This window comes from Myodes glareolus, chromosome 8 (genome assembly GCF_982192425.1).
Source record: "Myodes glareolus chromosome 8, mMyoGla1.1, whole genome shotgun sequence".
NCBI lineage: Eukaryota > Metazoa > Chordata > Mammalia > Rodentia > Cricetidae > Myodes > Myodes glareolus.
This window is the reverse complement of record NC_142033.1, coordinates 34,901,814-34,927,081: the sequence shown is the minus strand read 5'-3', so window position 1 is coordinate 34,927,081 and position 25,268 is coordinate 34,901,814. Positions and strand designations below refer to the sequence as shown.

At 44.4% G+C, this 25,268-nt stretch overlaps 1 protein-coding gene across 2 annotated transcripts; it reads left to right on the top strand.

Moving 5' to 3' along the window:
* The first annotated feature begins 3,699 nt into the window (after nt 1-3,699).
* On the top strand, nt 3,700-23,766 carry Nipal1 (NIPA like domain containing 1). 2 transcript variants are annotated; one of them, XM_048415129.3, is made up of 6 exons: nt 3,700-3,857; nt 13,287-13,553; nt 15,790-15,846; nt 18,931-19,021; nt 21,795-21,955; nt 22,780-23,766. In XM_048415129.3, exons 1-6 carry the CDS (start codon nt 3,812-3,814, stop codon nt 23,406-23,408), a joined length of 1,251 nt encoding a protein of 416 aa, XP_048271086.2. In that variant the 5' UTR covers nt 3,700-3,811; the 3' UTR covers nt 23,409-23,766. The 2 variants fall into 2 exon arrangements, with proteins under 2 accessions (XP_048271086.2, XP_085547916.2); XM_085691790.2 differs by lacking the exon at nt 3,700-3,857 and adding an exon at nt 3,878-4,038.
* The last annotated feature ends 1,502 nt before the right edge of the window (nt 23,767-25,268 follow it).

The following is a 25,268-nucleotide window of genomic DNA, read 5'->3' as shown; positions in this document are numbered from 1 at the left end:
TTATTTGCTTGTTACTCAACATGTAGCGTGTGGCTCACTACGATGCAAAATTATTCATTCAAGTATATGAAATACCAGGTTCTCTTCTAAGCACTAGGAAGTCAATAGCTAACAAGAGTGAATTTCTACCCTCATGAAGCAAGCATTCTGATGAGGAGGAGAAGGATCAAATACAGGAGGGACACGTAAGCCAGGTGTGGTCAGGAGGAAAATGGCACAAGGGAGGCCTTAGGCAAAGCTTCTTTCAGGGGAGACCTGAGTTCAGTGACGGTACTAGCCATGCCCACTTCCCGGGAAAGGTTCTGTTGGATTGTCAAGGAGAAGCAGAGACACCGTCATCATTAGCAAGGGATAGAGGAAGTTAGGGAACTACGGTCTGAGAAGGAAGATGAGGCAGGGAACGCTAGAACACTGTGGCAGTAATTCAGTAAGGGGTGACTGTGACTCTAACCAGGATGGTGGGAGTTGGGTGGAAGGAAGGGATAAGATTTTAAATATAGATTTAAAGCAGAGGCAAATAAGATCTGCTGATTGAGTGGCTGCGGGGTGGGAATGAAAAGATGGATTCAAGAGTGATGCTGAATTTGTTTGACTTAAAGCAACTCAAGAAGAGGTTAGCTTGACAAGACAGAAAGGGCACCAAGAACATACTAGGGGGAGGGAGATCTGGGAAGTAAAGTGTTGCATATGTGGTTCCTAGGATTTACTGGACCAAGTGAAAGATTTTCCCATTTTCTTCTACATACTGTAGAAAGTAGGGTCAGTCCGAAAGAAATGGGAAACTGCAGCCCTGAAAGTACCAAGCGTCTGGAAGCCAAGCCATGTATTCCTAAGTGAAACAGATTAAGGAAGAAACGAAAACGAATGATTTTAAATATTGTGAACTAAATGTTAATAAAAACACAATGCAACAAAATTTGTAGGCTGGAGCTGATGTAGTACTTGCAGTTAAATGGTAGCCTCAAATACATAGTTTTCTGCTTTATTTGTTTGCTTGGTTTTGGTTTTTCAAGTTTCTGGAACTTGGTCTGTAGACCAGGCAGGCCTCAAACTCAGAGATCCACCTGCATCTGCCTCCAGAGTTGCTGAGATTAAAGGTGTGTGTGTGCATGAGCTCATGACAGTCAGAAAAGGGTGTTGGGTTCCCTTGAGCTGAAATCATAAATTGTGAGCTGTCAGGTGTGAATGTTGGTAACTAAACTCAGGTTCTCTCCAAGACAGTATCCACTTTTAACCACAGACACATCTCCCTAGCCTTTCAAATATACATATTTGAAATATGCATATTAAAAGACAATAAGTGCTCATTATCAATTATCTGAAATTTTCCATTGAAAAGTACAAAAAATAAATTAAATTCAAAGTATAAGGAAGAAAGTATTCAAAATAAGAACAGGAGACAATGAGTTTTGAGTCAGCAGAAGAAAATCAGTTGCTTCTTAGGAAGATTATCAAAACTGACAGCCCCTTAAATAGACTGATAAACGGTGGGGACCATGACAAACTAACAGCAGTGAGCTAGTGTTACATAGAACACATTACAAATGACTGCCTACCTACCAGCTACCCCTCATCTTGCCACCACCCCCAGCCCAGGGAACTGCAACTCACCATAATGTAGCAGTTTGGAGGTTAAAAGTTCATACAGGAGGCACTCTCCGAACCTGCCCAAGCTCCAAGACAGTGTGACTTTGATTCCTCAGACTCAGAAGCATCACCAACCTTCAGTTTTCACAACCATCGCTGGGTCTAGTGACCTTGCACAGAGTCCAGTAAATGGGAGTCTGCCTTTTAGAATGCCTTGTTTGCTGTCACAGTCTATGTTTTGAATCATAAAAGGATTTCCCAAAATCAAGAGTGGGCACCTTGGAGACCTTTAAGTGTTATTCTTCTTTGGGTTAAACAGCATAGTCTTGGATGGGAATAGCACTCACCCCCGTTAATGCACTAATGACATTCTGTGTGGTGTCCACATATCTGTTCATCTAGAAGTAGTCAGGGAAGGAAAATTCATGGTCGATTTCTGCGTAGGCCACATTGGACTTGGGACATCAGTGATCTTAAGTAAGTTTGAATATTTTTTTTCAGAGTTTTTTTTAATTATATTTCCAGAACTGAAATAAGCAAGAATTCTAACAATGTACCTCCTGTGAAAACAGACCTTCATCTCAGAGTGCAGGAGAGGTGACCTGGAAGGTAATGGCATCTCCGCATGTGCAAGAGGACCAGAACCCACTTAAAAAGCTAACATGGCTTACATGCAGCATTCTGGAGGACAAAACCAGAAGGATTTCTGGGACTTGCTGCCTAGGCTAGGGCCAAGTTCAGGAACAGACCCCATTTCAAGGGAATAAAGGGAAGAGCAATAGAGCAAAATATTTGGTATCCCCTTCTGGCTTTTTTAAAAATACGAATTAAAAAAGTTTTATGACGTGCTTAGGATACTTTTTGCCATATAGTAACTGATGTTCGTTAAATAGTCATATGCACCCGATATAAGTACCTGATAACGATTTATTAATCATTGCCAATGCGATGAAGATAAACTTCAACTCTGATGTCCGAGGAAAGCGTTTAAATAGACGTCTGTTTCACAAGGCTCCCTACCTAAAGCTGTCTTAAGTCAGCCTTGCCACTGGCACTTGTTCCTATTCCCACCCCATTAGTCTTCCACAAGTCATACCCACGTAAAAAGTATGCACCTTGAATTATTGACTAACTTGGATTTAAGTCTTGTCTCATAAGCCTGGAAACAAGAAAAGCAAGCTGGATCTCTGCAGTGAAACTCTTAGGCAATTAAGTTAATAGCTGCTCAAGAACCCCCAGAGTAAAAGGGAGGAGAGCAGATAGGAGTACAGCGTTTAAGAGACAGGGCACAAAAGCAGCCCACACGCATGCACGCTTCCGGTTCTTCCTTCTGAAACTTTCAGCAGGAAGTGTGCCCACTTCTCGAGGTATAGATACCTCGTGGCTAGGTTCTCCGCCTCACTCTTTCTTTTGAATCCCTCCTCTGCGAACTAGAGTTAACCGCACGATACCATGAGTCGATTCATGTATGTGCCTGTAGTGTGACGTATTGCTAATACCATAAACCTCAGTGTGGGAACAGATCTTGTCAGTTTGGGCATTGCTGTTCCGTTAAAAGCTCATTTCATATCTATATGACTGGGCGTGGGGGTAAGGAGAGGGCGATGTCTGCTGGTTGAAAATAAGCAGGCGTGGAGAACAACGAAGGGGGGTACGTAAGAGAACCAGAAGCCCCAAGCCTGTTCAAAAATTTCCAAAATAAACTTTCGCATGCACTCAGCTCAGAAGTCCCGCAGACAGGGCTCTGCGGCAGCCTCCAGCCCTGTGTCACAAAAGCCAGTGATGGAAGACTCCCCCATGAGCAGGACCCACAGACACCAGCCAGCACATCTTCGGCTCCCGGACAGCCAGAAGCGGGGCTCAGCACAGACTCTACTCCAGTAAACTCCCCGACTGGCTTCGGCAGCATCCACGCTGTGACCTCATCAACTTCTGGAACAGGTGTTTCTGGACAGCTCACCCGCAGAACCCCTGGTCCACCCTAGAGACACGTAGGACACCGGAGGAACCTCGGCGGCTGTCGATGGGCGGAGAATGCGCCTCCAACCACCCGACCAGGGGGCGCGGCTCGCTCCGCTGCCACACCCCGCCAGTCTCATTGGCTGAGGCTGCCACGGGGGAGGAGACCGCACACTCTCGGAGGACTCCGAAGCTCCTCCGCGGGTCCCGGGACACAGGTGTGTGAGAAACTACGCCGGCGCCGAGGAAGCCCGGACCCCAGGCCATGGGGGGTCAGCTGAGGCTGCCGCCCGGAGAGCCCTGCCGAGAAGGTGAGCGTCAGCCCCGGTGGCGGGGGAGTCGGGATACCTGCACTTAAGTAGCTGGGAGCCCAGATGCGCGGACTGAGATACAACCAGACCGGAGGAAATGTGCGAATTTTTTTTTTTTTAACATGGTTCCCTCGTCATTCAGTGTTCCCACCGTTCAGTCGGCTGTTCCATCAACCGGACAGTAAGTGCTGAGCTGTGCCCACCACACTCCAGGCTCCATGGGAAAGCCCAAATGGGAGCAGGACTGACGGGACGCCCACTTGGTCTCGGGGCGGGCCCGTGTCATTTGCGTAGTAATGAATGTGTGGCGGGGAAACTCGGGATGCTAAGGACCGCGGAGGAAGTTTCCTCTGACTCAGCCTCAATTCCAGAGTCCGTGATCCACGCCACCTACTGGGCAGAGGGCGTGCCGGGGAACCCGCGGGTCTCCCACGCTGCGTCCTTCGTGGCTGCGCCTGGGTCCCACTGAGAAGTCGCTCGGCACAGTCGGGCGGGCGCTAGCGTGGCTGCTCTGCCTTCGGAATGGAACAGCTCCCACCGAGCTAAGAATATGACTTGCCGAGCAGTCCCTTGAGTAGGGAAATTACTCAAACAGGGAACTGGGCGTGCCCTTTTGTAAATTCTTCCAGCGGACCACTGTGGGATTTACGGCCCTCACCTTGCCCTGTAAAATCCCTGGGCCTTGCTCTCTGCCAGATAGATGTTCAGCACATCCACTGGCTTCCTACCGTCTCATCACAGAATGCGAGAGTGAACTGGGATGGAAGCAGGGAAGGAGTGGGGCAGTCTTGGGAAGTGTGCATTGCAAATGAAGTGATCATTTTTTACAGCGTCCGGGCAAAGGCCATTTCTAATCTACTTGCCAATGACTCAAAGAGAAAGAGGGCAGAGAACTGTCTAGTAAAACCGCACCTTTCAGTTTTTGCCAACATCTTTCATGTCGTTTCCTATTGGCTTCTCTGGTGTATAGCTTACTAGGGGAATCGAAAGAAAAGGAAGAGGAGAGAGAAGGGAGGAAGAGAGGGAGGAAGGCATCAAAACACAGCTAGTAAGAAACGGGAGAGACATGTAAAAGAAAATGTCGCTACAATTCACCAACTCTCCTCGAATTGACATTGGTGGTCTCTAAGACAGCTGTATCTAGAGTTACTTCCTAGACAGCCATGTTGGAGTTAATCCCCTTTCTAAATAATTCTGAAGTCACTAAGTCATGTTGGCACTAATGCACCCTGCCCTTGTTTGTTCAGGGATCTGTAAGCTGATTGCACCCACTCATTTGACCTCTGGATATTTTTCCTGCTTTACGCATGCGTTTAGTAAGACAAAATATTGGAGCTCTGTTTCACCTCTGTGATTAATTGTGCAGGAAGTTGCTGGGGAAGTCGGGAGAGGTTCATCTGTGTTTCCAGTAGGAGGCAGAGACTCTTTCTTTATCTCTAAAGTGGCAAGAAATCATGCTGTTGGCAGTCACAGTAGGTGCTGGTGTAATACCACCGGAAACCCACAGGGCAGTGCCTGATGGGGGCTTAGACAGAGTGTGCTTCTCACTGACTCCTCTGAGGTGATGAACAAGAGTTCTGTGAGCCAAGCACTGGGCCTAGGTTCTAGGAAAAATTGTCATCAGTCTGGCCCTGACTCTAGAAGGCTCATGCAGTTTCCTACCCTAGTGACAGATAGTTACCAAGACCCAAATGAACTGATAATGGCCCTATGATGGTGGCAAAATCTAAGAGATAAGACCCTGACAGCGTGGGGGCGGGGTCCTGAAGACTGGGGGCCCAGATCCCTTAGAGAAAGTGTTAGTCTAGCTGAGACCAAAAGAGGCTCCAGTCATGGAGTCTGAACATAAAGTAGTCCCATTAGAGGCCCACAGAGAAAAACTTACAGTAGCACTTTGGTTTCAATTTTTTAAACCATGACTGAATACTTCAAAACACCTTATAACCCCAAGTTATCTCAAAAAAAAAAAAGTTTGGTTTTTTTTCAGTACTGTTTGCAAGTGTTCTAACAGAACTCAGATGGAGTTGAACAGCCAGTGGGGCTTTATTAACATTGGAGACGTGGCCCATAAAAACAGAATGTGAAAACTACAGCCGTCACCTGGGACACCCCAACTGCAGAAGCATCCTCTGTCAGGGACTGTGGAGGTGACGTTATGATGACTTGGCAACCAAAAGGACATTTATAAATTCTCATCTCAGAGGAATTCTTAACTGACTTGGGGTTGGAAAAGCAAGCTTCAGACAGAGAGGAATCTGGGGTTTCCAAAGTTTTCTTTCATGGAGCGAGCCACTTTTCAGGTTATGGCTAGACAAAAGAGAAAAGGCTCTGTGATGGTGTATAGGGTTGTTGCTGTCTGTCTTCCTGACCTGAATATCTTTGGTTTTAAGAAGCGGGAACCAGGAGCTAGCGAGATGGCTCAGTGGTCAGGCCTACTGAGGGCTCTTTCCGAGGCCGTGAGTTTAACTGCAGCATCTCCAAGGCAGTTCACACCCATCTGCAACTCCAGTTCCAGGGGATCTAGCCCCCTCTTCTGACCTCGGCCACCATGCAAGAATGTAGCACACAGACACACACGTAGGCAAAACACATATCCTTGAGATAAAAATAACTTTAAAAAATTTTAAGAATTGGCAACTGAGGAATTATGACTCTTTGAGAACTGGCTATGCCTTCCTCGTCTATTTCCATATTGATGAAATATCGAGACATTCATATAAAATGTGTATTCATTCACTCTCGTGCATAACTAAATTCCGTAGTTCTAGTCTCCATCTTACAGATACAGAAACTGAACTGGAGAATTTAATACGGCTTCAGAGTGAGTGTTCAATAAGCATGGGATTATTTGGGCCTGTATTTCGCTTGAAAGGGCATGCAGTACACTGAGCAGTGCGTCCTTCCTGGATTCACGTTGCCGCCCTGATTCCAATGTGGCAGGGTTGAGGAATGGGGCCTTTGGTCATAGGGCTGAATGAGGCCTTCATGCAGGAGATTACAGCCTGCGTGACCCTCATTTAAATGCTTAGGATCAGAAGTATTTCAGATATTGGGATTGGAGAAATATTTATGTAACCATAATGAGATATCTTGGGAATGGGACTCAAGTCTGAGTAATAAATTCACACACATTTCATATAAAAATTATACATGTTTTCTGAAGATCATTTTATACAATATTTTTAAATAAGTTTTTAGATAAAACTGAGTTGCCTGGTGTGGAATTTCCCCCTAATGTCCTATTTATTAGTGCTCTAAAGCTTGATGTTTTGTAGCATCTGGGATTTGGGGCCTATAGTGCCTGAAATTTCCCCCTATAGGGAAGAGGAGGCTGTCGCCAAGGGCCCAACCACGAGGCCAGGCTGACTTCAGACTCCCAGCCTCCAGAGATGTGGGAAATAATTCCTGTTTAGAGATCAACATAGGCGCTGCTTGGTTATTCCAGCTGGAGCTAACACACAGTGCCCTACCCATTTTATGGCCCCTGAGACCTGATGTGAGTTTAGAATTTCAATGTGTCACTTTTAAAAAAAAAATACACGTGAAAGACGTTTCTCAAAATCTATCATATGATTAGATTTTATTAAGACGTTCATTTTTTGTATAAAGTATAACTGCTTATCAAATTCTCAGAAGGAAATTTTCTTTGTATCTTAATAAGAAAACTAAGATAAGGGTTTTTTCTAAGTCATAAAGATTTCATAAGTGCCAAAATTAAGCACTACTTAAAAAGAAAATAAAATTCTCCACTAAAAGTTGTTCAGAAAGCAATGATGTCCATTAATGAGCCTAATATTTAGTATGAACTATAAATGATTGCTTTTAAAATGCTCAGTATGTGTGCAAGGTCACTGGAATGCCCCTGTGTTCCTTTCCTGCTTTTCATTTCAAATTATGTGCTCATTTATTCATTTTTAGTGTTTTGGGGGAAGGGTCTCACTACACATTTTATTTATTTATTTATTTATTTTGGCTGGCTTGGAACTCACAATGTGGATCAGGCTGGTCTTAAATTTAGAGATTCACCCAGCCTCTGCCCCTGAGCCCTGAGATTAAAGGTGTGCACAACCACACCTGGGTGCCCCCAACCCCCGTGGTCCCGCGGCCCCCAAGAGGATTCAACTCTTAGCAGTTGGCTGACCTGTCTTACTGGTGGTAGAGTGTGGGAAAGCAGCAGCTCACTATGGAAAGCCTCAGGGCCAGCGGTCCTGTGACACTGCCCTTCCGCAGGCCACTTGGAGAAGACCTGACATGAAAATAGAGGTTTTACACCTGTGGCAGCTTCTCACCTCCGTTTTGAAGCATTTTGTTGTTGCTGCATCTACCGCACTGTTTTTCGTTGCAATTTCTTTGTCTTTGAAGTGCTTGGAGGTTAAACCTCAGGCCTCCCCATGCCAGACAAGCATGTGCTTCTGAGCTGCACCCTCGTCTCTCAGTTCTGTTTTGTTAATTGGGATAATGGGCATCTTACTCAGCTGTGGGAGAATTCACATGCACATCTGTCTGCTCTGAAGTGATGTCCAAATCTGTGCAGTTCTTCCTCATTTTGCTCCAAATTTGTTCTAATTTATTTCTAACCCCCATTCTGTTTCAAATTAGTCTAAATGGTTTCTCTTTCCTGTTCTGCCTTCCCCATTTATTCTGGTTTCTTGTGCTTTCGTTAAAACCGTCGACTCTGTGGGAGCCACAGCCAGTTGGCTTGTCCTGTTGACCTCCCTCACCAGTTCACTGACTACCCGTGAATAAATACATAGCTAGCCTGGCGTCTTGGGTGGTGTGGGCTCAACGGCTGCTTGGTTGAGCAAATCCATAACTGTGTGGATATGCAAGTGCTATAACAACGTAGGCTGCGAGGAGAAGGGTAGTTGATCCGGGGCATTAACTGGGGGGCTTTGCTGAGAGGGAATTGAAAGCTTCTTTGATTGGGACTGCAGAGAATGGCTGTCTAAGGATTGTGGTGTGGTGGGGTGTATTGTACTAGCATTCTGACGCTGAGCTATGCCCACAAACCTAGGAGGAAGCATTTGAGTGCCGAGAAGCAGCTGGCTATGTGTGCTAGCTCTCTATAATGGACTGAATAGTAGCCTCTACAAAAGCTGTAAGGCGAGGAAGAACTAGCCTAAGACAACTCCAGAGGAGTTGGATCTAGTGAGGGTTCACAGAGGAAGCAGGATGCAAGTCTGTAGAGTACAGGGCAGGGTGCTTGCGCTTTCCAAATGAAAAGGAGAGTCAGTGCAGAGTTCTGGAAAGAAGACAGAAGATCGACAGGGTGTGACCTTCTTTGCCACCAGCTCAGTTCACCCGATCTTGCCCCAACTGCCCTGAGACCACATCTTGTTGCATCTCCCCCCTGTCACCCAGCTGACTACACAGTCCCTTTACCCTCAGACACCCTTCTGTCTCCAATTTTGGCTTTTACATGTAGCAGAGACGTCTCCTGCCTCATCCTGTTTCTGGAATACACACATATATGCACCTTCCCTGCGTTTCTTGGCATTTAAGCATATTACACAGTTCCTTTCTCTATCCTTCCTCGTTAGGAAACAAGAGAGTGAGAATTTTGTTACACTCACGGCTATACCCCCAGCTTCTAAAAGATTCGGGGCAGTCGAAAGTCCGTGAATATTTGGATGGACGAATGGAGGTATAACTTGTACTGTTTGAGGAACGGGTGAGAGGGGGAAGCGATGTAGTACAGGGTCAGAGGCCAGCAAGCTCCAGAGCATATGAGGTTCTAAAGTCGAGGGTTGGGAGCAATTGAAGCTTTGTTGTAATCAGGATGGAAAACGACGCTATAGTTCGTGAGATTGAGGAAGGAAGGTGTAACCTGGCCGACGGTGACTCGAGTCTGCAGAGTGAATTGTGGTGGGCAGAAAGACTTCCTTCAGATTTTCTATGCCAAAGAGACGGGTAGCTGTACTCTACTCCTGCCGGTGTGTCTGCAAGTCAGCTGAGGGTGAGCTAGACTGGGTTCCTGCCTCAGGCCGCGTATTTGCCTGCGACTGGTTCTCAGGTCTTCTCTGTGTTTTCTTCCTGAGTGGGACCCAGGCTGAAAGGCCAGCAGCAGCTTTGAGAATTCCAGATGTGCAAGAGTCTTCTCAGGCTAAGGATGTTGCTCATTTGGTGGAGTATTTACCAACTATAATACAACCCTGGGCTTGATCTCAAACTCCACATGAACTAGGTGTGATGGTGCATGCCTGTAATCCCACCATTTGGGTGTAGGAGAAGCCCAAGTCCAAGGTCACTCTTGCTAACGTAGCAAGTTCAAAGCCAGCCTCGACTGAATAAGACCTCTGAGGGAGGAAGAGATAGTGAGAGGTTTTATGAGCAAGCTGAAGCTTGGATTCATATCACCTCTGGTGACCTTTTAGTATCAGTGCAGGAATAATCAACCGAGAGAATCAATTTATAAAGAGGAATAATACATTTGGGCTCATAATTTTGGAAGTTCCAGTCTGGGACATCTTATCGCATTACTTTGGAGCTGTAGTAAGGCAGCCTGTCACAGTAGGAGCATGTAGCAGGCCTAAACTGCCCACCTCATCATGGGGAGAGGGAAAAACCTGGAAGGTGTGCCATGATAGGGCACACCTCCAATGATTCAAAGACCCCCTGCCCACTAGAGCCCACCTCTTGGCGGTGCCGCTCTCTCCCAATAGTACTGCCCTGGGCAGGAGGCTTTTCCTGAACATTTAACATCTGGTCTACATCAGGGGAAGAACCATCTGCCGACAGTGGGAAGGCTGATAATCAACGCAGAGGACTAGATGGTGAGACAATGCTTTCTGCAGCCTGGGAATGCATTGCTCTGATTCTCAAGTTGAAATGTAGCTGTCCCCAACCACACACTTCCTAGATGTCAGATAGCCTGTCATAAACTGGACAGTTAAATGATTCTCTATAGGCATATAAGGTTTTGAGAGATGAAAGCGTTTCATCTTTGTGTGAACATTAAGATTTTACAGGCTTTACTAATCTGTTATGTTTATAATTTTCTGAAATAAAAAGGTTGACTCAGGTTGCTTAGCTGTGCCCTTTGCAGTGGCACTATAGCAAGGAAGTCACCATTTTAAGGAGAGAAATGTTTAAAGAGAGTCCAGGGTAGATGCCACCTATAAGGAGTAATATTTTATTTCTTAAGTTGTGTGGTTGATTCATTGACATAGTTCAAGCATTATTAATTATTTTTTTTACAAATGACACATATCTCCTATTTTTCACTTAATATTTTAAGAAATAACATCAGAGAAGCTGAGCGGTTGAGCAAGCTGTCTGACGTCACTTTCAAAGTGACTGACAGTGTCTATTACAATTTTTAAATGACTATTATAGACTTTCAGTGTTGAGTAAAGTCTAGATTGAACTCCTTGAATAATGACTTGGCTTCCTGGGATCTTGAGACGCCTACTCTGATTAGAGATAGCTTTGAAACTTCTCCAGGGTCTCTACCCACACATTCTGCCCCACCCATTTTGTCCCCATGTGCTGGGTACCTCCACACCCTCTCCTTCAGTCACAGCCTCTGTGGGCTTCCCTCCCTGAACACACTCCCAAAGCATAAAATGATTGACGTTCTAAGGTCAGTAACCAGGCAAGACTTTCATTATTTTTCCTGTCACAAAATTCCCAGGCTTCTACTCTGCCCCTTATGCAGAGAAGTTGGAAAATACAACCAAGATTATTTCATTCCCTTTGTGCCGCTGTCCCCACACCCCCTAAAGAGGAGGAAATGTTTTTGCTCCATCAGCTGCTTAGAAGGCATATTGTTTTCCTGGAATGAGGTCCGCCCACCCCAATTTCGTAGATGAAGTTCTGGAATGGTTATGTTAGCTGCCTGTGAAGGACAGGAATGCATTGGGAAGTTAAGTTCAATGTTTTCTCAGGAATGAATGGAATCAGAATTGCACCGAGCAAAAATGCTCCCGGGCTCTCTTTTCATCTGTTTGTTGTTGGTTGTTTCTTTGGTTGACTATATTTTGTTTGTTTGTTTGCTTGCTTGCTTCTCCTCCTGTAATCCAGGCTGACCTCAAAATTGTAAGCTGAACTCCCAAGGGCCTGAATTACACGGGAGTGCCACCACGCACAGCTCACGTCTTGGGTTTGATGAGATGCCCACTGGAAGAGCATGGAGTCCTGGCTACTGGAAACATGTGCAGTTACTCATTTAGAGCAATGTTCTAGAACATTTCTCAGTGTATTTTTTTTTCAGAAATCCCTTAAATTATGTAATTTTTTAAAAATATTTAAAAGTTTTGACTCAGAATCTGTTTGAGTGAAAAACTATTAGAAGTTTCTTATCTTGTGTAAAATATTTCCATTTCATATTTTAGGGTTTAGTCTAAAAATTCCAATGCATGGAATGGGTCTGGTGCAGTGGGTTTGCATTCTTACTTGGGTCTTATTCTTTATAAAGCCTACTGATGTTTAATTCATTTTTTCCCACAATATTCTGTTTATTCAGGAGCAAGTCAATTAGTTAGACTGAAATATGATTTTCTTTGGGCAAGCGGCATGCAAAATTAAAGTTTAATGTATTTTCTGGAATGCACAATTCCTAACTCACAAATGGGTCAGCTAAGTTTCCTATAATAGGGTAGTTTATAAGCCAGTAGCATTGCCATAACCTTCTCCACACTCCTGTCCACAAGCCCTTCTTTCTGAGAGCCAGCCTGATCATGAGGAGTGCAGTGGATGGGGTGGGCTGGGCTGTGGTGAACTGTGGAGCATCAGCCACGTCCACGCAAGCACTCACGTTTCCAAGAGGCTGCTTCCTTACTGGAACCAAGACCTACGTGCTCCCAATTGATAGAGGATCCTGAACTTCCATGGGAAATCTCTCATTTTTAAATAATTTTAAGAATGTGTGCAAGCTAAATTGAAAGTGTGTATAGGGCTGAACAGTGATGGCGCATTACCTTTAATCCCAGCACTAGGGAGGCAGAGGCAGGCAGATCTCTGAGTTGGAGGACAGCCAGGTCTAGGTCTAGAGAGTGAGTTCCAGGATAGCCAGGACTAAACAGAGAAACCTTGTCTTGAATGAAAAAAGAAAGAAGAGGAGGGGGAGGAGGAAAAGGAGGAGGAGGAGGAGACGGAGAAGAAAAGAAGAAAAGAAGAAGAAGAAGAAGAAGAAGAGGAGGAGGAGGAGGAGGAGAAGAAGAAGAAGAAGAAGAGAAGAAGAAGAGGAGGAGGAGGAGGAGGAGGAGGAGGAGGAGGAGGAGGAGAAGAAGAAGAAGAAGAAGAAGAAGAAGAAGAAGAAGAAGAAGAAGAAGAAGAAGAAGAAGAAGAAGAAGAAGAAGATCTTTGACCTGTGGACCACCTCTTAGGAAGTTCCCTGCTTCCATCCACTGAAATCTCTTTTGTGGAAAGGAATAAGCCTTTACCTAGCTCCCTTGCATTTTTAACATCTCCTCCTCTCTCTTTTACCAGGTTACGTGCTGTCTCTGGTCTGTCCAAACTCTTCCCAGGCTTCCTGTGAAATCACAAATGTGTCACAGCTGCTGCCTTATCCTGTCCTCTACACGGACCTGAACTCCACTCTAAGCAATGTCAGCATTTCAGCAAACGTGGAAAACAAATACAGTCTATATGCCGGCTTGGCACTGGCCATCAGCGCCAGCATTTTTATCGGCTCAAGTTTCATACTCAAGAAGAAGGGTCTCTTGCAACTGGCCAACAAGGGCATTACTAGAGCAGGTAAGAAACGTGTTCAACAGGCAAAGTCTTCACCTGAGTTCTTGAAATAGAGCACATTCCCTTCTACCCCAGGAGCTTTTCCCTTTTCCTAAAACTCTCATCCCGCTGCCCTTCGTCTAGCTGACTGACGGCTCTGAATTCTGCCATAGTCCACCTCCCTTGACCGGTCTCCTTCACCACCCCCCCCTCAGTGTCTGTCATTGAACCACACAGTTCCCTTCATTGCCTCTAAGATATTGGATGTATTATTTATTTCAGTCATCAGGTTTACTTGTTTATTGATAGTAGACTCATAAAACATGCACTCAACAGTGTTTAGCACCCACCAAATATTTGTGGAATCAATGAATAGTGATACAATTATACTACAATTTATTTATTGTGATATTTCAGATGCCAAGTAACCTGTTTGATTGTATTATCCACACATTCATATTCATTTTATAAACTATAATAGCACAAGAAACTTAAATATTTTTCCTGGGTCAATATGGAAAAATAAGTGACTATAAGTTATGTAAACAAGTTTCTGAAGGGACAGTGTGTGAGGAGCTTTGCTCCATCAAAAAAAAATACTATATTTTGGACTTAATGAAAACAAATTGGTGCTGGAATTAAAATAAATAGTAAGGGATTGTTGAAGATGTCCGAGTAGAATAGATTACACGTAGCCACTAGTACATACTTTCTAAAAGTAGTATTTCAGACTCGTGAATAAAAATGAGTTATTCAACTAAAAATATTGAGACAACTTTGGAAAAAGTAGAGGGGAAAAATGTGAGAGTTCTGCCTGTTACCATTCTGCAAAATACACTCCAGGTTCTATGAACGCGAAATAATTTTAACCCCCCCCCCCAAAAGCCTTCTTAAGCATGAATCTATTCTGTATAAAGGAAGACTATATTCTACCTTTTTTTGTATTTTTTTCAAGACAGGGTTTCTCTGTGTAACAGTCCTGGCTATCCTGGAACTTGCTTGGTAGACCAGGCCTCAAACTCACTTAGATCCACTTGCCTCTGCCTCTCAAGTGCTGGATTAAAGGCGTGCGCCACCACCGCCTGGCAGAACACTATTTATTCTATGTAACTTAAGAAATTCTCTGAATAGGTGAGTAAAATAGGTCACACACAGACATCCTATTTGGAAATAACTTACTTGAAACTAAACAATCAGATGATGTAGGAGGCTATGAATACATGACACAGTGTTATAAAAATTCCTAATACATAAAGAGCGATTGCATCGTGATGGGGAACACGGCAGTAAGCAGACATGGTGCTGAAGCTGAGAGTTAACGTCTTGCAGGCAAAGGAAGTCAGTGGACAGTCACACTGAAGAAAGTTTGAATGAAAGGGACCTCAAAGCCCGCCCCACAGTGACACACTTCCTCCAGGAAGACCACACTCACTTCAACAAGCCACATTCTAACAGTGCCACTCCCTTTGGGGGTCATTTTCTTTCGAACCACCACACCTGACGAAATAGGTCAGTCCTTCAAGTACAAAGCACAGAGAAGAGATGCAAACCTCCAGTGTGATGAGGTGATGCCTGTCTAGTCATTAGTAAATTCGATGAGGAGAAAATACTAAAGAAGTAGGGATAAACAATTTTGCAAGATCATCTTTATTGCTTATAGATCCTCTTAGTTTATTGAATCATTGAGGCCAAAGTCAGGAAGTGTTAGAGCTGAGAAAATTCCCCTTTCTCTAGCTAACATGTTAGCAGTGACTCAGGTCAGCCGTTGTGGTCATGGTGAGGTGAGTCCAGGCAGCTTCAGAAAAGCCTTCCATATCTCCAGATGAAGGAGAAACAGAGCCCACCAGTCCAATGCTTGTTGTTCTTTAACTGACTCGTCCACAGTCTCAAAAACTCCTGTCTCCAATATTTTCTTCCCTCTAGGACCAGTGTCTCTTGCAAGTTATGGTTTGGGTTTTAATGCTAACCATGGCTGAAACAAAGAAATTCAGAATTTATAATACCCGTGCCTGTATTGCCGACTGATATTGCTATTGAACCTGGTGATTAAGTAAAATTCCCCACAAGTCAAAGAAACTTTCTAGGGAGTCAAAGGTAACAGAAAACCCGGAAAGGCCTTGGGAAGGACTGACAGCTGCTGAGGTGATCAGGAAGAGCCTTGCCTTCTGCAGAACACCCAACTCCTCTCCTAGGAGTCAGTTTTGCTCTTATCTCCTGAGGTGATGACCTGATTTTTGTTTTCTGTTTTTCTTTTTCCCAGGGCAAGGTGGACATTCTTACCTCAAGGAATGGATGTGGTGGGCAGGACTGCTGTCGAGTAAGTATGAAAGCCGGGAGTTCTCAGACTCAGTTACCCTTCCCTCCTGCAGAGGATGGAACTGTCTGGAAATGACTGGTGATGTCACACATCACCTTCTATTTAACTGTGTATTATATAGGTTGTTTTCACACCTCCTGCTTTGGCTAAGGAATGCTAAGGAAGAAATTCGTGTTTCCAGTATTATATTTATTTTATTTTTTTAAACAATGTTTTATTTTACATACCAATCCCAGTCCCCCCCCCTTTTCCCCCTCCTCCCGCTTCCCCTATCTTCCCCCCACCTACTACTCCTCAGTGAGGGTGAAGCCTCCCATGGGGAGTCCCAATATAGTTTATCACAAACTTCTCCTATTTCCTATGAGAATTGAGAAATATCTTCCCTCCTGTATCTTCTGAGTTCTTTTTTGTAAGATTTATTTATATGTTAAGTGTATAAGTGCTTTGCCTGCATGGCTGTCTGTGCACCTTATCCATGACAGGGCCAGAAGGGGGCATCAGATCTGCAGAACTGGGGTTACAGGTAACTGTGAGCATTCATGTGGGTGCAGGAATTGAACCGAGGTCCTCTAGTCGGTCCTCTGGAAGAGCAGCCAGTACACTTAACCTCTGAGCCATCTCTCCAGCTCTTTTTCTGAGTTCTTAACTCAGCTTGGTGGCTTATTTATTAATTTATATTTTCATTCAAAAGTGTCCCTGCTTTCCATGGCCAAGTAACTTATTTCAACATTTAAGAAACCCTGCTCTAAGAAAGAACTTGGGGGCTGGAGAGATGCCTCAACAGTAAAGATCACCGATGCTGTTGCAGAGGACCCAGGTCTGAGTCCCAGCACCCATGTGTCAGCCCTCAACTGTAACTCCAGTTCCAGGGGATCTGACACCTGACCCCCACAGGCCCCAGGTGGACAGACATACGCTGGGGCAAACCCCTTATACACACAAAATAAAGAAAACATTTTTTAATTTTTCAAAAGAAACAGCTTAAGTATCTTCTGACTAACAAGGATGGAAGCTAAAAGGGGTGATGAAAAAACATTTAAGTTTTGTAGCGCTCTTTCCATTTTCCAGAAGTGTTCATACCCGTTTGCTGAATAAAAGTTGACTGCTCTGCCCTGGGAAGGTTCCAGTTTGTCTTATCTATGTGATCCTCTAACTCTCTGTGTGTGTTTTACATGTATCTCCTCACTCTTCCCCCCATTTTCAAACAAAAATATAGGGACTGGAGATACGCCTCTCTGGTTAAGATCACATGATACTCACGCAGAGGACCTGGGTTCAGTTCCAAGCACTATGGTGGCTCACAGCCATCTTCAATATCAGTTCAGGGGTTCTGACCATCTCGTCTAACCTCCGTGGGCACTAGGCACCCACAAAATGTACATATATACATGCCTGCCAACACTCATAGGCATGAAACAAAACTAAATCTTAGAATGAAAATCTAAGGAGAAAATCGTATGGCTGCATTTACAGTACCATGTATACCAAGGAAAGCTGTGGTACTGTGGATGAGAACATGCGTTAGAGGGGCTATCTCGCTATCAGCATATGAGAGGAAGCTTTGCCTGGAAGGACATCTATAAAATAGAAACTATAAACAACATAAGGGCTTCAAAGGAAGCCGAGTAGTCTGAAAAGGCTGCCTTGGCTCTTTTAATGAGAGTGGTCTTCTAATTGCTCTGAAAATTTAGTGTACCAGGCTTTTTGTTTGGGGCCATCAATCAGCTCCCAAATCATGACATGGAGACTTATTAGTTTTGAGTGCTCGACCTAGCTGAGGCTTGTTTCTGGCTGGCTCGTTTAACTTAAATTGACCTGCTTCTCTTTATCTGCCTTTTGCCCCAGGGATTTTTACTTTTCTTTACTCTATATGTCTTTCTTTCCTTTTCACTCTATGGCTGGCTGAGTGGCTGGCGCCTGGTGACTCCTCTGTCTCCTCTTTTCTTTTCTCCTCTTCTCCCAATCCTCGTTTTTTTTCCAGCCCAGATATCTCCTCCCATTTATTCTCACTGCCTGCCTGCCTCACCTGTCCCTCTCTGCCTAGCTATTGGTGGTTCTGCTCTTTATTAGACCAGTCAGGTGCCTTAGGCAGGCAAGGTGAAACAAATGAAACTCATCTTTACATAACTAAACACACATCCGTGCATCATTAAACATATGCAGCATAAGCAAATGTAACGCACCCTTCCACAGCTTAAGTCATATTCCACAGCGTAAACAAATGTAACACATCTAAAGATGTGTAAACATAGTTAAAGTAGTTTCTACAACAATTTAGATTTTTTTAATGATGTTCTAATGCTGGGTTTCCTGTAGGTTGGGTGTGGTAGCAAAGTAGACAAAGAAAGATTATACACTGCTATTTTCTCTCTCTGTATGTGTTTGCTTGGCACAGTTGGACAACGTGGAATACTGCAGTTTCTGGAAAAGTGTCCCACTGTGGTCTCTGAGAATAAACTGTCTTCCACACAAAAGCCAGCTCTTGGGGGGAATTGCCCTCACTCTGGAAGTTATTTGCAACACACTACCTGGTGCGGATCTCAGGTTTCTCAGATGACATAACATTAGCTACTTGGATCTTCTTGAGTTTCTGAGACATCATCACTTGCTTATAGGTCATCTCCAATTCAGAGATTCCTGCCGTGGGCCTGTGGTGGGGGTTCCTGGGTATCTTCCTCCCAGACACCAGATCCCTATAGGCCCTTCTCATTTTATAAGATGTCTGATGTACTGCTATAGCTAAATTGCAAATTTGCTCATTCCCAACTTACTCCAAAGCTTCCTCTACTGACTTCATTCAACTGACCAAATATGTTTTCCACATACAAGGAGCTAGCTGGTCTCAACTGAAAAGTGTGTAAAATGTGCATTCATCCCTCAGCGTTGTTACATTGTTGTTTACTGACAATTACATAGCTGTACATCCAGTAATAGTGGTCCTTTCCCACAGGCTTCAAGAAGTTTAAACCTTTGCTTTCAGGTAGGGCTTAGCATCTTTGAGACAGAAGTCTGCTGCTGTCATGAGTTGTTTGCTTGTCTCTTCTGATATTATCCTGCCCACTCATACTTCTGTTTGCTTTCCAGTGGGAGCTGGAGAGGCAGCGAACTTTGCAGCTTATGCCTTTGCACCTGCCACCTTGATCACCCCCTTGGGGGCTCTGAGTGTTCTTGTAAGGTAGGTGAACAACAGAGAACTTGGCTTCTGTGGCTAGATGCTGTCAGCAGGGCACAAACGAGAAGCATTCTGCTAAGAAATCCCAGCGCGTGCAAGCATGCACACACACACACACACACACAGACACACACACACACACACACACACACACACAATGCACCTGAGTTCTTAAAACACATACGGCCTCAAATAATGTCTGGGACTCCTGAGAGTGTAGAGAGACGCCATTTATAATATAGGCATAAAAGATTATTTCTTGGGCCTTGAGTTTGATCCCCAGGAAAGAAAAAAAAAACTAATCTTGCCTCTGAAAAAAAATTTTTTTGAGAAATCTACATAAAGACAGCAAGAGACATAAGACATACGTTGGCAAGTTGTTAACAAGCAAAATAAAAACAAAAAGAAGAGAGAGAAAAACCTGACAGGAGAGCTTGGCTTACTACTAACAAGGTGATTATAAATTGTGTGTGTGTGTGTGTGTGTGTGTGTGTGTGTGTGTGTGTGTGTGTGCTGACACAGTGAAGCCTAGCTAGAGGTTTTTGGTGTGGTTTGTACCTCTCATCTGAGTAAACTGTGAAACTCCTTTGAATTTTCCTTGTTGCCATAGTGACTAAGGACAGCAGTTATCAGAGGGCTTCAAAGGCACCCATCATGTTTAAGCTACACTTCAGCCCTCACTAAAACCCCACCCCTGCCTGCCGGGTACCTGTGCTGGGTGCCCTGTGGCAGGATTTCCTGTCTTACAGTACATGGCGGTCCTACTTGGATTTTTGTTTCTGGGATAAACCGAGTCACCAAAATGAGCTGGGGGAGGGCAGGGTCAGTTCCTATCTAGTCTGTCACTGAGGGAGGCCAGGGCTGGAGCTCAGGGTAGGAGATGGAGCAGGAGCCATGCAGACAGTGTTCGCTGGCTGGTTCCCTACGGCTCCATCAGCACGTTCTCTTCTACAACCTGGGAACACTTGTCCAGGGTTGCAACACTCCTAGTGGGCTGGGCCCTTCCACATCAATCATTAATCAAGAAATGCCTGCAAACCAGTCTGATGTTGGCAACTCCATAATTGAGGCTCCCTCTCCCCAGGTGACTCTAGTTTGTGCTAAGTTAACAAAACCAACCAGCACACGGGGTCTGACTTTTCTGAGTTGATCTGCGTTGAGCTTCCAACCAACTTGCTTGATGACCTGTGAACTCTTTGTGTGCCTTGACTTCCAGTTTGTTGTCTTTGTCTCTTTAGAGTCTGTAAATTATCAGTACCTAGTAGAAAACTTCTGGCTAGGCCTATATACTTCTCCTTTGTGTCTCTATAGAATTGAGAGAATTAAATAAACTAATGTGTTAGCTGTCTGAAGACTTTTTTTCGCTGGCACTGCAGTCCCACAAGTGACCACGAGGGGGCAACTCTGAGAAAGCACCTGATTCTGATTCCTAAATACTCACAGTCTAGAGGTCAAATGGCACCATTTATTGGGAATGGTAAGAAAGGAGGCTGATGGGCAGAAGTCTCAGAGAGCTGTTTGGTGTGGCAGCAGAGTGTCCTACTCTATCTATGGTATCTATGGTATCTATGGTAGTGCCAACCTTGAGCACTTAGCAAGCAAACCATGGCAAGCGAGGCATTGAGAGCATTAGCTAGTCAGAAATACCCAGGCAGGAGTAGACATGAGAAAGTGTTTCACTGTTTGACAGTCTGTATGGTTGTACAGGTATGTGTTAGTTATGTATCAACTCTGAACAGAGCACCTGCTAGCTAGGTATCTATCTATTCCCCCACCCCGTGTGTGTGTGTGTGTGTGTGTGTGTGTGTGTGTGTGTGTGTAATGAGGGCCAAAGGACAGCCTCAAGGGTCATTCTTCACACATTGTGCACCTTTTTATCTTGAGACAAGGTCTCTCACCGATCTGGAACTTGACAAATAGGTCACTGACCAGCAAGCCCTCAATCCTTTTGTCTCTACCTCCCCAGCACTGGGGTTTTAAAACTATGCACAACCACACTGGTTTGTTTGTTTGTGCTTTATAAGAGTCCTAGTTGTGAAACTCAGGTACTGATTCTTGTGCCGTCGACACTACTGAATGGCCCATCTCCTCAGCCTAGGGTGTGTACCTTTGAAACAGCAGGGTACAGCTTGACCATCCCTAATTCAAAACTCAAACCCAAGGTCATCCTAAATTGGAAATATTCTGAGCCTGCGTAGGATGCCTGCGTGAAAAGTTCCTTGCCTGACCTCACGTGACAGACTGGAGTGGAAACATGAGCGTATCACACATACTGTGTAACATTTCCCTCCGGTCAGTCTGTCAAGCCTTTATGACGTACAGATGAATCTTCTATTTAAGGTCAGGCTCCCTCCCTAAGAGCTCTCGTCCTTGCAAACAAGCCACCTCCAAAACACCTGCCACCGAAGCATTGCAGATAAGGGTGTTCACTGTTGCCAGAAAGCTATAAAATACTTTTCATTGCAGTTGCTTTACAAGGGATGGTTGGAAGCTAGTTAAACTCTGTGGCAATGGGGAGAAAACAGGAGCATTCCATGCCTATGGTGTCTCCCAAGCTGTAAACGCAGTAGAACAGGGATCCTTAACCATCATTTCTTTTTTTTTTTTTTCTTAACCATCATTTCTGAGCTATTCATTTAAGGCCTTTCAGCGTCACAGAGCATATTCTAGTCAGCTCCGTGGGGTGCAGTGAACACGAGCGTTAGTGCGACCTCTAAACTGCGGTGGAATCAAACAGTAGTTGATCGGTGGTGATTTTGTTTCTCTCTCTCAACAGCGCAATATTGTCTTCCTACTTTTTAAACGAGCACTTGAACATTCATGGGAAAATAGGCTGCATATTAAGCATATTGGGGTCCACTGTGATGGTTATCCATGCCCCGCAAGAGGAAGAAGTCACTTCTTTGCACGAGATGGAAATAAAACTGAGGGATCCAGGTCAGTGATTCAGCCTTAAAAACAAAGCAAAACCAAACAAAAGGGAAGAAATAAAACCCACTGATGTCACTTTCTTCTTTCCTTTAAATGATGTCTGCATACTTGCTTTTGTCTTGGTTTGGTTTGATTGTGATAGGCCCTCGAGATACACACACACACACACACACACACACACACATTCAAGGAGAGTTTTGAATGTACAGCCCTCTTTGTCAGTCTCCTGAGTACTGACATCACCCATGCTCCGCCATGTCCATCACCAAAGGAAATGTGTGTTGATACTGAAGGTGCCCAACAAGTCTGCCACGGATTGTAAACCACAGTGAGATTTGTTCATTATAACTTTTTCAAGAAGTTAACAATTAGTTTGGTTTTTGTTGTTGTATTTTTGGTTGTTGTTTTGTCTCTTGTTTTGGTTTTTCGAGACAGAGTTACTCTGTAGTTTTGGAGCCTTCTTGGAACTAGCTCTGTAGACCAGACTGGCCTCGAACTCACAGAGATCCACCTGCCTCTGCCTCCCGAGTGCTGGGATTAAAGTCGTGAGCCACTGCCCGACAACAAAGGATTCTTAATGATCCCAAATTCCTGCCCCTTCTTCCTTAAGGAAAAATAGAAAATGCTACACCTGGCCAGTCTTGCAGTGATACTGTGGCGATTCAGATGATATGTTTGTGAATTGCTCTATGAATCACTAAGGAGCCAAACGGCATTTATTTACTCCACTTGTTCGAAATCCTGTGCTCTTAAATTGATGACGCGTGGTACCTCAGGAAGGTTTGGTCCTGTTAGCATCTCCTGAGTCTGACTCTTTCTCCTCCTAACAGGGTTCGTTTCCTTTGCTCTGATCGTCTCTGTGATCTCCTTGGTGCTGATTGTGCTCGTGGCACCAAAGAAAGGACAGACCAATATCTTGGTCTACATTGCAATCTGCTCTTTGATCGGAGCCTTTTCAGTTTCTTCTGCCAAGGGCTTGGGAATCGCCGCCAAGGAGCTGCTGGAGTGGAAGCCTGTTTACAAGAACCCCCTCGTCTTCATCCTGTTGGCTGTGCTTGTCCTCTCAGTGACGACACAGATTAACTATCTCAACAAAGCCCTGGACACTTTTAACACATCTCTGGTGACTCCCATTTATTACGTGTTCTTCACATCCATGGTGGTGACCTGTTCTGCCATTTTGTTCCAGGAGTGGTATGGCATGAAAGCCAGAGATGTCATTGGGACCCTGAGTGGATTCTTCACCATCATCAATGGCATCTTTCTTCTACATGCTTTTAAAAACACAGACATCACCTGGAGTGAGCTCACATCCACTGCTAAGATGGAAGTCCTTTCTCCAAATTGCCATCAGAACAGTTATGTTTTATTAGAGAATGCAGACTGTGCAGCCTCGGGCTATGATGATGACGTCACCCTGTTTAGCAGGACTGATGACCGAAGTCTCCATAAACTTTGAACTTCAATTGAGAAACCTGGAGAGAAACTTACTTTTGGAATGTCTGTTTGTGTGTTCGCATATTTAACACTCTAGATGGGAGGCCAAGAAAAAAGAAAGACTTTGTTCTCACCATCAAATTGGATCAAGTTTGATCTTCTTCTAGAAGATTCATGTCTTTCTCTTATGTTTTCACAACCACTGAAACAGTCCCTGCGCACAAAAGTAGTCAAAGACTTATATTTGTCTCTGGATAATTCCCACTTTCACCCTTAGTAAGGAAATTATGAACAGTTTTTGAATTTTCAGAATGAACACAGTCTACTGTTGTTTTGAATTATGGATGCATTTTTTTCTATTAAATTTGTCTTGGCCACGCTTTCCAGTTCAGCTCATTAATAAGTGTGTAGGGAGAGAGAAACTTCTAAAAACAAAGTGTTAAGACCCCAGACATACTACAGAAATTGTCTTTTGCTCCTTACCGTTTTGCATTGGATTTCTCTGACTCTAGATCCCTGCTCTGAGGATCTCCAGCGGGGGTTATTGCTGAGTGCTCACTGCAGTGTCTGCTTGTGGAAGCTGATAAGCCACGGGCATCCCATGAGTTGATACCTCAAGTCAAATGCATGTTTACAATCCATCACTGCCTCCCTTTGTGTGTCGGGTAGATAAGCTGTGAACACAAGTTTGTAGGGAATTTTCTTCTGAAGGGGTAGTGTGTTTGAAACTTGTACAAATTCTTTTACTGGTTTTGTTTTTTAGCTGTGAGAACCCTGCTGGGTCCTCCGGGGCATCTGCTTGGTGAGGACATCAGTCATCTCTCTGGACCTCTGTTCTCGGGTTGTGGCAGTTCTCCATTCTAGTGGTCTTAACTTGTAGATGTTTATTAACTGTCACTTGTTACCTGACATCTTAGCTGTCAAGTGTTGCCCTCGGTACACTGTGCACGGGTCAGACGTTCCTGGAACACAAGAATCGATGTGTCCTGGGTTGGAAGATGAACTTGTGTTGACATATATGCCCAGGAGAAAGAGTGAGAGATTTAATGAGTTGTCATATGTGGAGAAACAATGAAATATTGGTGAAAACTCTGTGGAAATTAAAATTCTATTGTAAATCAAACACCAAAACGGAACCTTTCTCAAGAAGATGATGCTTAAGCAGAGTGAACTGCTGGGTCCCTATAGCCACTCCCTGTCACTGGAACTGCTTGGCCCATACTCTGCCTTTGAATGTACCTTGTCAGCACATGGACAGCGTATGATTTATTGGTCAATATCAATACTTATGCAAAGAAAACAGCTTTTTGTCAATCATAATTTCACTGTTAGGTCAATGGTTGATGATTCTGTTTTTAGTCCAGAGCAAACGATATTCATAAAACTCTTTAGATTTAGCTACAATGGATTGAATTAACACTTATCTCTAAAAAAACGGAAGCTACTAATTTGCGAATGTGGAATGCCTCCTATATCGTGCCCAGGAAAGAGCAGGCACTTCGCTAAAGCTGATTCACACTGAACCCACATTCTAACCCAATGTGTCTTCTCCCTAGAACGAGGAGGACTTCCAAGCACAAGATCTCATGAATCCCTGTCTTTCCTCAACTTCGGCCGCATTATTCACCCTAGACATCAAGTGAAGGGGACCTCATCACTGTCTACTCTCAATGACAATATAAAACCATTCCAACAAAACCATCTTTCTTAGAGAGGGGGAATGTAGCTCGGTGGCGCCACCAGCCTGTGCTCCATCAGCACGTACCCAAGGCAGTGGATTTGATCCTCAACACCAGGGGGGATGATAAAACCAGCGAAGCCAAACTAAATATCACTTTCACCTGCCAAAGCTTTATGGGGGGGAGGCATAGAAATATGTTGA